This window comes from Dermacentor silvarum, chromosome 1, assembly GCF_013339745.2.
Source record: "Dermacentor silvarum isolate Dsil-2018 chromosome 1, BIME_Dsil_1.4, whole genome shotgun sequence".
Classification (NCBI taxonomy): Eukaryota; Metazoa; Arthropoda; class Arachnida; order Ixodida; family Ixodidae; genus Dermacentor; species Dermacentor silvarum.
The window spans coordinates 205,212,460-205,226,344 of NC_051154.1; the positions used below are offsets into that span (position 1 = coordinate 205,212,460).

General features: G+C 43.5%; 1 protein-coding gene across 1 annotated transcript in view; it reads right to left on the reverse strand.

The window, feature by feature from the left end:
- LOC119436676 (cytochrome P450 4c3-like) overlaps positions 1-13,645 on the reverse strand; it is a 144,817-nt gene extending 131,172 nt beyond the window's left edge. The window contains exon 1 of the mRNA XM_049659636.1: positions 13,360-13,645. Coding sequence (XP_049515593.1) covers positions 13,360-13,549 — 190 coding nt within the window. The 5' untranslated portion in view covers positions 13,550-13,645. The remainder of the gene's footprint in view (positions 1-13,359) is intronic.
- Between the last annotated feature and the right edge of the window lie 240 nt (positions 13,646-13,885).

Here is a 13,885-nt window from a genome sequence, read left to right on the forward strand (position 1 = left end):
CACGCTTCCCCCCCCCCCCTTTTTTTTTTGTAGCGTTAGCTACACTGGCCTAGCCAAGCCCGTTTCGGGCGGCACATCAAGAGCCGTGCTGCGCATGCGCAAGGATCAGTGATGTCACACGGCTTGCGCACCGGAGCCACCGGAGCCGGCACCTCTCGCGCACTCCGCCGCCGCCGCGCGCGACTCACCGCCGCCGGTCTGCGCATTCCAGAGGAGTGACGTCGTAGCCGTGGTAGACGCACTGGCGCCGGCGCGCGCTCGCTGTACAGTCGCCGTCTGACACTGCGCTGGAGCCGCTGCGCTTCTGACTGGCGTTTGCCAGTGTGGTATAGCCATGGAGAAGGAGAGCGCAAATGCTGCTCAACAGCGCAGAAGAACGGAGAAGCTTGACTCATCGGATCCCGAAGTTGTTGCCTGGCAATTAGCGGTTGAGCGTAGGAGACAACCAGGAAAGCTAAGAATAATCAGCTGAACCTTTGCTAACGCTACGTATATCCTGGCATAGCCGAGCTAAGCCACTGCAACTTTTTCTCTCATCCCGTATGTTTTTCTGTGCATGAGTGCCATCTCACACACACGGCTGAAGAAGAATGGTCTGAAACTTGGCAATCTTGAGGCTCTTAGCATATCTTGATTTTAAAATAAATATTGATATGAAAAATTATAAGACGTAACAATAGGACACCGGAAGACTGTAGTATAGAATAGAGAGCCAACGAATGTAGGTAAAGAATGCAGGTTTTCACCAGCAGAGGTTAAAATAAAAAAAAAATTGCCGGAGAGACTTAACGTGAAACCAACCAAAGGGCTTCGGACCTCAACAGTGAGGTAGACTGGAGTCGACGCATATCCAGCGAAGTCCTCCAAGATCAACTCCTGGTCGTACGGAGAGCTCACGACATCGGGAAAGCCTTTGGCCTACCGGTGCCTACGTGGACGGAGCCACCGACTTAGCCTGGGGGCTTTTGCCCTCGGGCCCTAGTTTCGCTGGACCAAAATAAAGTTCTTGCCATGCCATGCCATGAGAGACTTAAGTGTGCTTACGTGTGGGAATGCAAAAGCATTGTAGTTCCTTAGGTGAAATTATAGTCCCTTTGGTGAAGCACAAACACTAGGCACACATTTAGTCAACCAGAACCGTGGACCCGCCGTGGCGTCGGGGAAGCGAGCATGCTCGTCTCGCACCGAGGAGGCCCGGGTTCGATTCCGACCCAGACCGAAATGCACGAAACTTTCTTTTCAAAGACATTAATTTACTTTGGTTACAGGAAGCTCCTTGAAAAATTTCACGTGAATCCGAGCATTTTTGACGTGTTGTTACTCATTGCTACAGCCATTTGTGCCACCAGCGCTCGGTCACGCCACCGCCGGATTTTCGCGTAACGGGGCATGTAAGGCCTTCACGTTAAAAAATGTTGTTGGGCAGGCCATGTGTTGCGTACAACAGATAACTGGAGGCCTATCGGAGCAACAAAATTGGCGCCAAGCGAAAGATAACGCAGTCCAACACGACAAAGCATTAGGGGGCGTGAAACGAGATTAGGAAATTTGAAGGCGTATAAAAGGATCAGTACAGCAAGTTGGTCGAGTTGGTAGGTTAATCAACTCTACATATATAGGTAAAAAAGCGTTCAAAGGAGTGAGACGAGAGTAATCGTTCATTGCTTGGAGAGGCTTTCGTTCTGCACTGGAAATAAAATAAACAGGATGATGATGACTACAATGATGATGATTACTAAACATGCTTTTTAATGGCGCGTCAAGCAGACACCCCACAGAAAACACAACCCACAGGCGCTCGTGTTCTCTGCAGGGTGCCTGCTTCTTGCGCCGGTAAACAGAATGTACAGTAAACCGCATCAACTTGCCCAGCAGCAAATCCTTTTGAAGATGATTACGTTGGCTACGAGGAGAAGAGCAGAGAGGGTGTAATGTATTTCTGTGTGTTACGTTATTCTTTCCTCACTAAGATGAGGAAGAAGGTGGAGACGAGCCAATCAAGGGCAGAGAGAGAGAAACGAACAGGGAAACGTAAGGAGGTTAACCAAGGACGGGCCTGGTTGGCTAAAGGGCAGCTTGTACATAGTGCCCATGCCCTGCTGTGAGCGCCGGACACTGAGTTCTGAGCCTTCTTAGACACCGAGACGTTGGTGTTTAGCAAACGGGAATGTTAGATGCTGCGCGCCCGTGGAGGAATAACACCCAAAGGGCTGTATAGAAAGTTTACCATTAGTGACCTCTTTTTGGGAAGAAAACGCCTTTCGTGCTGCTATTGTAACAGTTCCACAGGCCCAGAATACCATAATTTTGTCACTTCCGAAGGTTTCAATCACTCGCCGTTGCAACGTTGCAAGACAATGTTAACGAAGGGTACATCATCTAGCCCTCTATGTCTTAGTTCTCTCTAGTAGGCACCTGCATGCACTGCGTGTAGCGAGTGTGATGTGCTGCTAAAACGTAAATAGTGAATACCAGATCGCAGGATCAAATCCCGGCTGCGGCGGCCGTATTTCGTTGGAAGCGAAATGCAAAAATGCCCGTGTGCTTGCGTTGTAGTGCACGTTAAAGAACCCCAGGTGGTCAAAATTAATCCGGAGCCCTCCATTACGGCGTACCTCATAATCAGAACTGGTTTTGGCACGTAAAACCCCAGAAAGAAGAAGTATATACCAATACGCAGTGCGAAGTAAATCCCTTTTTTTTTCTCTCTTTTTTTGCGAAGTTTCCTTTTTACGCCTTTCCTATGGCAGCAAATGTGATGGCGTCATCGTATTTATTTGTAATGACTTGTGTATTAGAAAATTTTTCTTTTGCTTATTACGATTTTTTTACTCCCAAAGAGTTTGAAATAGCAACATGGTCAACAATACGGTCCACATAGCAACACGGTCAAATTGTTAACCAGCTGCCCTACCTGTTAAGCAACCCTGGCTAAGTGTGAGGGCGGAACGGTTGAAAGCAAAAACTTTGTATTTCCACAACCTCGAACAAGGGGCCACATCTGGTGGAAAAATCGCTTATATGTTCGGATTGCTATCCGCTAATTTGATTTCGTTTCTGTTACTCTTTATTTGTATTTTTATTTCACAGGGGCACAAGTGGTTCTTGCTTCTCGTCAGGGAATTTAGCATCTGCGGTGCTGACCGAAAAAAAAGGGGGACAAATCTTGGAGACTGAAAAGACTGCGAAGTAACCAAGCGGCCTCTGAGCATCAACCACGCAGGGAATTTTCGCTGTAGCTAGCTATGTAGATACAAACAATACTCTCTTCTCGATTTCGCTAGCTGATCGGAAGAATCGGCACATAGAGGTAAAAGCAGGGAAACCACGCAGGCCCTCAAAGCAAGACTTCGCTTCGTGAGGAGGAGATCAGGGCCCGAATTCACAAAGACTTCTTGCGCTAAAATTGTTCGTAAGAAAGAATTTCAGCCAATCCGGATGCAAGACATATTATTATCTAAATCGACCTGCCAATGGCAAAGAGCGCTTACGAAAGAAAAGCTTTGTGAATCTCGCTCCAGAAACGGAATGCACTAAGCGAACTTACGAACAAATTTTGGCGTAAGAAAAGCCTTACGAAAAAAGCATATTTACAACGAACTGCTTGTAAGATCAACAAGCTTGCGATGCCCGCCGCTGCAAAAACGAGCGCTGTAGTCGAAAAAAGGCGTGTATGTAATGTAAGGCGTGTATGTATGCATAGTGCCCATGTCTATCTGTAAGTGGTGTCGTAATATCGTAAGTATGTCGTAAGTATGTCGTAAGTATGTCGTAAGTATGTCTATCGGTAAGTATTGGAACGCGCTGTTGCTACCGATTGCCACAGGCTACAACTGAGAGCCGAGGATGGCGGTTGCATATATCTTTGTGGCGCGCTCTGATTTGCCATCTCAAAATGCATTAGCAGTTTTAGTGCATAAATGTATTGGGCGTGTGCTGCTGTGCAAGGTAGTTACATTAATGTTGCGCTGCAAACTTCCGCCTAATGTCTGATAGGATGTGTTTCGCTATGCGCGCAATAGCTTGACTTTTCATACTCGTCACGACACTCTGTTGAGTGGTAGCAGATAGAAGTGTGGTGTCCGTCCCTGACAACCGTCAAATTTGTCATTGATGTGTTTTGAGCACTTCTCTTGTTTTTGTTTTATTCTATTTTGAGCTTTCTATCGCTCATAGGGCTACGGATGATAATTTTTCGCGACGCATTTGAGGCGATAATTCCCCATGCGAAATGAAACAACGAGAAAATGCCTAAACATTTCTAATTAGCAAAACTTGTTGCTGTTGTACAATTCGCTGTCGTCTTCCTTGCTGTTAGATTCAGCCTTCTATTATATTGCTAATAGTTTCAATTCACCGCTAAGTAGAAGCGACGTAGTTAGTGTCTATGTCCACGGTGTTGCTCATCCTGTAGCCGACGGTGTGACCGAATGTACGGTTGACGGCAATCCTGTCTATGATATATATGAATTGGGACGTCAGTACGACGACATATATATTAAAAAAAGAAATGGTGCATAAAATCACGTTCCATCGTTGATACGAAAATCATGTGGACTACTCTAACAAGCGTGATGCTGTGAAATTAAATACACCTCTTGAACGTAGCGAATAATCGTCGCATGAGTCCTCTTGTAGCCAATCGTGTTAAAAGAAAACGTACGAATACTCTTTTCTTTAGGAAACAATGTTTTTGCGAACAACACCTGTCAGGTTGATCTATACCTCTGAATTCTAATGGACTACAAAGATCCATGCCGCCATGAAGCCTATAGTGTAATAGGTCAGCAGGGTGTGATCATAAAGCGGCCTGCGATTCAACATACAGAATGCGACATAACGCCAATATTTCATTCCTCCAAATTGTGAATGGGCTTTCGGTTTAAAAATAACTATGCCATATAGGGTTCCACCTCATATCGGGGCATTTATGCGTGCTTGTCCGAGACCTATACTATTTGCCTATTTCTAAATTACTGTTTATTTAGTAATGCACTGAAGATGCGCACTTGCAGTACTTAAGAATGTACATAAGTCTTATGAATTTAGAGAGGATTCGATTACGTCAGTTACGTCGAGTCCAGCAGCTCGAGGAAAACAAACACACACACACATTCACATACGCACGCCCGCACGCACGCACGCATACGCATACGCGCACACACAGTTATATATACATGGTGTCCCAACTATCATGCACCAAGATTTAAAAATATGCAAATGCCACGTAGCTGGACAGAACCAAGGTAATGTTGTTTGGCGTCGCTTGGAGAGACTCCGATAAGTTTTTTGCATACCACCTAATTACATAATTTTTCTTAGGTAATTAATAAACTTCTGAAATATTATAATTAGATGAAAAATGTAAATGAGAAAATTGTACAGCAGCGTTAAAAACTCCCGACACAGCTTTCTGTTGCTCAATACGGGCTACATAAAAGTGTTTTTCCGAGCGTGAAACAAACCTGCGAATGCCGCAATATTGCCGCGCGACTGGCCGCTCGAAGCACTTTGCGTGTATACGGTGCTGCGCTTTCTCGCGCTGGTAGGCTTTCCTTGAGGCCATATAAACTATTTATTATTCCGCTTTCTTTTTTCCCTTCCGTAATTAGTATCGGTATAAAGAGACTTAGTAGTTTTGTAATATGGTGTTGGTGGTGGTCATGTTGCTACAGACCTGGCCGGCAATTGCTCCACCTGAGCGTCTCTTTGTGCTCCAGATATGTCACCATGTGTCTATCAGTCCTGTCTCTCGCAGAAATGTGAGAAGAATGCGTGACACTTTCACAGCCATTCGTTTGACGGCAGTGCGGTGAACGGGCGAGTACGGTTGCGCTTGTCAGCGCTGTAGTAGACGCCCAGAAAATGAAGCTGTCGAATGGGGTTGTGCAGTGATTTGCCGTAAGAATATACAGGGTGTTTTAGCGAACACTTTCAAAAATTCTTAAAGGTTGCCTGTGGCAGATAGCACAATTCTAGTTAATGAGCTGGTCTACTCGACGAGGCGGACGTTACTTGCACAATAAATTGAAATGCATAATCAAATAATTAACAGAAATTCACTAATTAAGTTTGAACTAATTGCCTGATGGCCCATATTGCAATATACAAATTGTAGCCGTGAAGTTCGCAAGGCGGATCCACTTGGAACGAATTCTTCGGATGACACCAGTTTCGAGATATAAATTCCAGAACTTTGCAGAGAAATGCATTGGCATTCCAGTTAGGTTCTTAATAAAACGTCACTTCATGCATTGAAGCTCAAAATTAACTGGAACGCCAATGCATTGCTCCGCAAAGTTCGGGACTTAATATCTCGAAACTGGTGTCATCCTGAGAATTAATTCTAAGTGGATCAGCCTCGTGAACTCCATGGCTACAATTTGTAAATTGCAATGTGGGCCATCAGGTAATTAGTTAAAAACTTAATTAGTGAATTTTTGTTCATTAGTCGATTATGCATTTCAATTTTTCGTGCAAGTGATGTCCGCCTCTTCGAGTAGACCAGCTCATTAACTATAATTGGGCTATGTACCACAGGCAACGTTAAATAAATTTTGAAAGTGTTCGCTGAAACACCCTGTATAGCCTCAACTACAGATGCACTATGTGCGATCATGCTATCAGTTGACTGCTCTTCTTTCATTTGTTGTCGGTTAATCCGAGGCTTTGCTTCGTCGTCCCTCTCATACGACGCCGCAGGTTAAACGCGCTGCCACTTTGGTTGTACGGTTATCTTAGCGTAAGAACTTTTTCGTTAAGAAATTGCGTACGAACTTCGCAGCTTAGTGACTTGCGCCCCAGCTAGCTTGTTGGGCCTTCTTTTCGATAAGCTGGATGTCACGGATCGGTAATTTGCGTGAGCAAATCAGTGCGATGGTAGATGACGCCTTTACTCTTGAAGATTTGGCCCTGAGGACTTTGTTCGCTTCCTGTGCAGTTTTGTGATAGTCAGGGACCGTAATCACAAAAATGATCGGGCCGAATTCACAAAACCTTTCATTCGTAAGTGCCGTTTGACAGTGGCCGGCCGCCTTTATTAATGATATGTCCGACATTATGATTGGCTGCCACAGGCTCTTACGAACTGCTCTAGCGTTAGAAATTTTTATGATTACCAGCGCTCATGTCGAATTAAAAAAGATTTTTATTCGTAAGTGTTCGTTTCCCATTCATTGGCCGCTTTCACTAATGATAGATCCAGCACCAGGGTTGGCTGACATTTTCTCTTGCGAGGAATTATATCGTCACGGCATTTTGTGAATATGGGTCCTCTTTCGTAAGTGCCTCCTACGGTTGGCCATCACCGCGATGATCGTGCCATTATCACGCCGGTCACGCTGGCCAATGAGGAAGCGAGCTTACGTAAGAGACGTTTTACGAGTACGTGTGCTGGTATGGGCGAAATGAGTTGGGGCCGAATTCACAAAGCCTTTCGTTCGTAAGTGCTCTTGGCCGTTGGCCGCCTGCCATCACTAATAATATGTACAGCTTCACGATTGGCTGAAAACTGTTCTTACGAACAATTATAGATAGCGTAACAGGCTTTTGTGAATACGGACCCGGTAGTGTTTAACATCATACTGGAAAGTGAGCGGTGATTTTTTTCTGTATTTTTTTACCGTCACACGGCCTGCCTGTCATCGAGGAAATGTAATCGAAACTGCGTTCGTGTGTGTTTGTTTTGTGACCCGAGCATGGGCGTTCGGTGGAGTTCTTGCGTTGCTCTTGGGTTATGCCTGAATGTGCAAGCAGTACTAGAGAGCTAAGACAGAGCTCTTGTGGGTAGCATATTTGGTCTGAATGCTGCCTGAAAAAAAAAAAACACTTTTGAGTTCTTCACTTGACAGATATACAATCTCACTCGTACGTAAATGCCTGCAGTAGTTAGCCGACCCGTCAATAACGAAGTGTGGTAATGAATAAGGAGACAACGAAACAATAGTGATGGAGCAGGTGAATCCCGAACCACACTTTAAAGAAGTCTTCTAATCCATCTTCTAATCCAGGCTACGCACTGTCACTCGTTACCGGTGTCCTGTCACATGGTGAACCATGCAGAGTATTTCTCATTTTCGATTGCAATATGCCAAGGAATAATACCCCATTCATTTCATAAACGATTGACATGCTCGTGTCCAGGCATGACAGTGCACCCAACTTCCTCGTGCAGTGCGCGTGTTCCGACGGAGCAAGTTCTGAAGAGCTGCAGCCATTGTTCGTGAAACGAGAGAGGGCCTTTCCCCTTACTCCTGTCTCTCTAAACGCTAGATCAGATTGTAAGAACAAACACCAGTGAATAATGACAGTGAACATATAATTTTGAATGGAAAACACGTTTTGTTAACGGAAAGATTTGTGAATTTGGTCCCAATATTTGTATGTTAACAGCGTTTCGATGCTACAGCTTCCAATGCATTCTCCGATCTGATCTGACACGACGCTGAAGTTTTTTCTTTTCGGCTCCTATAATAAGCAGTTTAAACTATACAGTTAATCTCTTTATCCTTAGGCGCACCTGAGGATCGTCACGAAGAAACAACGTGGTGCATTATAGGTATGTATGCAGGCAGCACTTCAAGTAAATAGCTCAAACTCGCGTTTCGAAAACAACAAGCTGCGTGTCAGATATTCCTGGTAAAAGAAAGAAAAAGAGACGTTTTTGCTTAGCGAATTCCTGCCTGCAAGGTACACCTTGTTATCCTTGAAAATTTACTGATTACTGGTTATGAAGCTTGGGCCTAATTTACAAAGCTTTTCTTTCGTAAAAGCTTCATGCCATTGGCCGGCCGCCTTGGCAAGTGATATGTCCACTATCCTGATTGGCTAGCATATGTTCTTACAAACAATTCTAGCGTAAGAACGTTTTTCGTCAATACTGGCCTTGGTTATTGGCTATTGTCCGGTGGACGACAGTTTTTAATTTCTTTGCATAAAAAATCGTTCACCTCTCCGCAAGTTTCCGTAGAAATGGTTCGAAATATCTGGCCACTCGTTGTTATCGACCTAAAATAAGGGTTTTCAGTCATCATTGCAATACGCGCCTTCCAGGAAATCCTCGTGACCACAACTATGCTTTTTCCTCACACTCTAATGAACTTTCGAATGAATGGTCGGAGTTGCTTTCGTTTCCTCCTTTGCTGCTAGTGGTTCCCTAAATCAAGAAAAGTTTCTTGCTATGACCTCACGCTTTGTTTACCCTTTTGTCTTCCATGTTTGAACAAGTATATTTTTGCCAATTGCGAATATATTGAAATAGGAGCAGCGATAACTTTGCGAGCCTGGCGGACTAATAATCATGGACTGAATTCACAAAGCTTTTCGTTCGTAAGGGCTCTTTTTCATTGTCTGTTGCCTACGCTAATAATATTACAGCATCAGGATTGGATATAATTTGCTCTTACAAACAATTCTAGCGCAAGAGCTTTCTGTGAATGCAGGCCCAGTTATTGGTGAAGGCGCCTGTAAGCTAAGTGACATGGTCGTTCGGCTTGATGTTTTATAATTTCGAATGGCATGGTAGCATACCACATTTAAAAAAAATCATGCTGCGGCTGTTCGAAGAGAATTTGCTCCAACAGTTAAATATTGCAATGTGTCAGTGACAGGGCCGGGAGGGAGAGAGAGAGAGAGAGATGAAAGGAAGGCAGTCATGTTAACCAGCCAATAGTCTGGTTGGCTACCCGAAGACTCAGAAAAACTATTTATGACCGCCTTTTCATAGCAGTATGTGTAACTATTGAGAAGTTTTGTAAGTCAAAAACAAGCACCCATTGGCCCTAACTGGTTCTTACGTGAAATATTATATATGTAAGTACTTACAAAATCTGAAAAAAGAGATAAGCCATTGCAAATAGTTACCAGAAAACGCCAGTAAGTATGTGAACTAATACCACAAAGCTCTGGAGCTTTCTCGTGAGGGAAATAGTCAACAAAAAGGACGAAAGTAGATCGGATTTGAAAAAATTAATCACGCGAACGTGCAGCTCTGAATATTTTATGCTGTAACGACGCCTTCCTAATCGCTTGAAATATTTCGTCTTTGTGTGCTTGCGCGTGTGCTTGCATGTGCGAGTAAGACAGAAAGACCACGAATCTTTATTGGATGTCCACTAAACGTGACCATAATTACTTCAACTCAAGGCTACATTTCGTCAGCCTGCATTCTAGATGCATCATTTCCACAAATTTATTTTTTCTGATATAGTATGCTTCGGTTCCTGCACTTGACCACAATTTTAATACGTGCCTTTACTTTAAATTATCACTTACAACTGATACGTAGCTCATATATGAGTGACATCATTTGGGCGATGGGCTTTCTGGTCCATCACATTTACCTATAATGCGCCGATAGCTCATAAGTTTCCTTTGTCATTTTCGAGAGCGTTATGTTATCAGAGCATTCATAATTTATTGTGTCATGTACCATTACACCGTGGTCTGTTTGTTAGACTACTAATAATTTTTAAAATCACCTGGTGACAGATTGCCCAATTTTAGTCGGTCCTCCCGTCGAGACGGTAGTAACGACACGTTCTCAATGAACCATGCTCTCTTTATATATATATATATATATATATATATATATATATATATATATATATATATATATATAGAAAAATCAGAAGCACAACTTAGCGGTTATCTTAGGTTTATTTACCCCACAGTTTCGGTCAGTGGACCGACCGAAACTGTTGGGCAAATAAACCTAACGTAACCGCGAAGTTGCGCTGCTGATTTTTCTAAATACGCTTGCCCCATTGAAACATCCAGTTATATATATATATATATATATATATATATATATATATATATATATATGTATATATACAGGGTGTCACAACTATCCTGCATCACGATTTAAAAATATCCAAATGTCACGTAGCTGCACAGAACCAAGGTAATCTTTGCCGACGCTTGGATACACTCAGATTATTTTTACTTAATAAATTAATCAACCTCAAAATATTATAATTAGATGAAAAGTGTCAATGAGAAAATTGTAGAGCATGAAAAACTCCCGCTACAGCTTTCTGCTGCTCAATACGTACGTGCTACATAAAAGTGTTTTTCCGAGCCTGAATGAAGCCCGCGAATACACGCAAACTTGCCGCGCGACTGGTTGCTCGAGGCACTTTGCGTGTATTCGCAAAATGTAGTATGATATATATATCCGTCGGCGACGGCAGTCCCCGTAGCACAATTGGTAATGCAACGCACGCGTAAGGCGGAGGTTGCGGGTTCGGCTCCCGCCGGCGCCAAGTTATCCTTTCGTCCACTTTCATTTGCGTTTTCTTCATTATTTTCTACATTCCAATTTAAACCACACTTGATTTCCGCGATGCTTTCCTTGGCTTAATTGTCTGTTGGCTTTATGTGGTTATGATTAACAAAATCGAGCCCCTCGGCTCCCCTTCTGCTTTTGTTTATATGTGTATATATATGGGTGTGTGTGTGTGTGAGTATGTTTTCGCAGATCTCCAGTAACCCACAACGTCCACTGGGGTATGTACTATCACAAACAGAGAACACACAAGTTATTTCACCACCTGCAGAATTACATGAAAACCTAGAGTGGGACCCGTCATCAAATTTTTATGAATAGCTTTGATTTTTCGTGCGTTCATTTCATTTTCTTGATCGTGTTTTCGCTGTCCAAGTATAATTTTTCCTTCCAATGTATTTGGTTTTACTTTGCACTGTTTTCTACCCAGCCAGGACGAACATATGGAAGTGATAAAGACTTGCATGTGTGGAAGCAGTGGCAATGGCAACAAGCAAAAAAAACTTGAAAGAAAGAAAACGTTCAGTGTAGGGCAGAGGCATAGCACGCCATCTATGTATGAGCAAACTCAATTTCTGGTTTCGCCTGAGCTTGCAGTACGGTTTTCAGATGGCGCCACATTATTTTCTTTCCGAGCAATCGGTTTTTTTTTTTTTTGTCATTTGCAGATATTTTCATTGTAGCTCTAAAATTTCCCATGAAGAGGAAAGAGAGCGATAGACAACTAGCTTAGTACAGGCCTGATACGCATAACCTGATATGCATAACCTAATGCAGCTATAGAGAAACAAAACGATGCTCAGGCGAGTCAGTGATATGACCCCAGAAAGAAGAAGAAGAAGTGATATGACCGTGACCAGCAAGTTTAGCTTTAAAAAAGAAAGAAAATGAGGATGAAGAACAAAAAAAATCCATTGTATTGGGCTCGTTTTGTAGGGCGATTGACTTTTATGGTATTGCTTGAATAGCAGCCCTTCAGTATTCGGCGCTTTTCTTGTCACCAAGGGAGGGATTTAGTGGCCCAAGAACTAAAAAAAAGATAGCTTATGAATCCTTGGCTGCATGGGTCATATGTTTTCGTTTACATGTAGACCCAAAACATCTAGTATGGAATTTGGTGTGTAGCGTCTGCGTCGGTTGTTCACCCGAATGCAAGAATTTGCCACACCATTGTATAGAACCCGATATCAAAATAGAGGCTATGGCCAAATAGAGCCAAGATATAGTCTATAGCCTTTTTTAAACCACTAATAAAAGGCCTAAAGAACGTTTCACAATGTCAAATATTTGTCGACCCTAATAGGTTTCTTTAGGAAAAATTTTAAGGGCAAATGCGCTTCTTTATTTTACTAATGCCTTTTCGATGCACATAGTGTGGAAAAGAATAATTGTATTTCTTGGTGTCATGGCGCGAATTATCCGCTCGCTGATTAGACAAAGGACAATGTTCCATCTCCTCACGTGTGAGCTTTTTAGCTCTACATTACACAAGGGATATTGTGGGGAACATGCTGGATATTGTAGGGAACATGCTGGACCTCCAGCCAGGATATACCTGGCTAGAGGTCCAGCATGTTCGGCGATGCTTCGATCGTGCAGATTTACATTTCAGATGACACGGGCATGCCATGAACCCATTTGGTTCCCCCTCTTCCTTTTGAATCCGGCAAACGCACTTTGCCCTCTCCTTCCAGCTTTATACTGCGCAGCACACCAAGGAATCACATCGGCATGCGCTATAGCATCCCTTTTGCTTTGCTAACTGTAAATATGGCATGATTTCGCATTTGCACCAGAACAACGAATTCACTCACTTTCTATATACTATTTTTCAATTGTTTTCAGCGTTATGATAAAATCACGGAGGAAAGTCACGGAGGAAAGTGCTGGCTGCCTAAAGAAGTTCAGCGCTTTTATTTCTTTAATTGCGCGCGTATCGCTCGAACGTTATAGAGGCGCATAACGACTAAAAGTGAAATAAACACTTATATAGTAACAAAACAAAGTAGCAACGGTAATTACTAAATGGAAGCATTGCGAGCGCAGATGTGTAAAAGCTTCGCAACACTTACCCATTCTGGGATCAAGGCCTGCGGTAAGGAGAGCGCTTGCGATTCCCAGAAAATTCCAGCTAGAAGTGTAGTCACCGGGCAAGGGGTAGGAACGAATGCAGTTAGACTTCAAGGACACACGTTTTATATAAAACGCTGTCAACGCGACAATCAACCCGGCGCCAGCTAAAATAAGTACGTATTCCAACATGGCTGACAACCACGTGTGGTGTGGTATGGTTGTGGTGGTCGGACGCGACTCTGGAACCTAGCTTAGGCACAGTGGAATCGACGCGATTGTTTTTTACCCGAATCCGGGAGGCTTTCCATGCAATACTGCCTTCCTGGGAGTTTCAGAGCTGTGCGCAGTTGGCATACATTCATCGGATGACCCACACTGATTGGTGGGACTCGACGCGTCAACACGGCCTTATCAATGAAGGACGGTGTGGACCACGAGCTCTTGACTAGAAAGCAAGGCCGTATAGATCGCATGTTATGTTTGTATGCTTTGTAACGGATCTGCTTGCTTTACAAATGGCTTCCA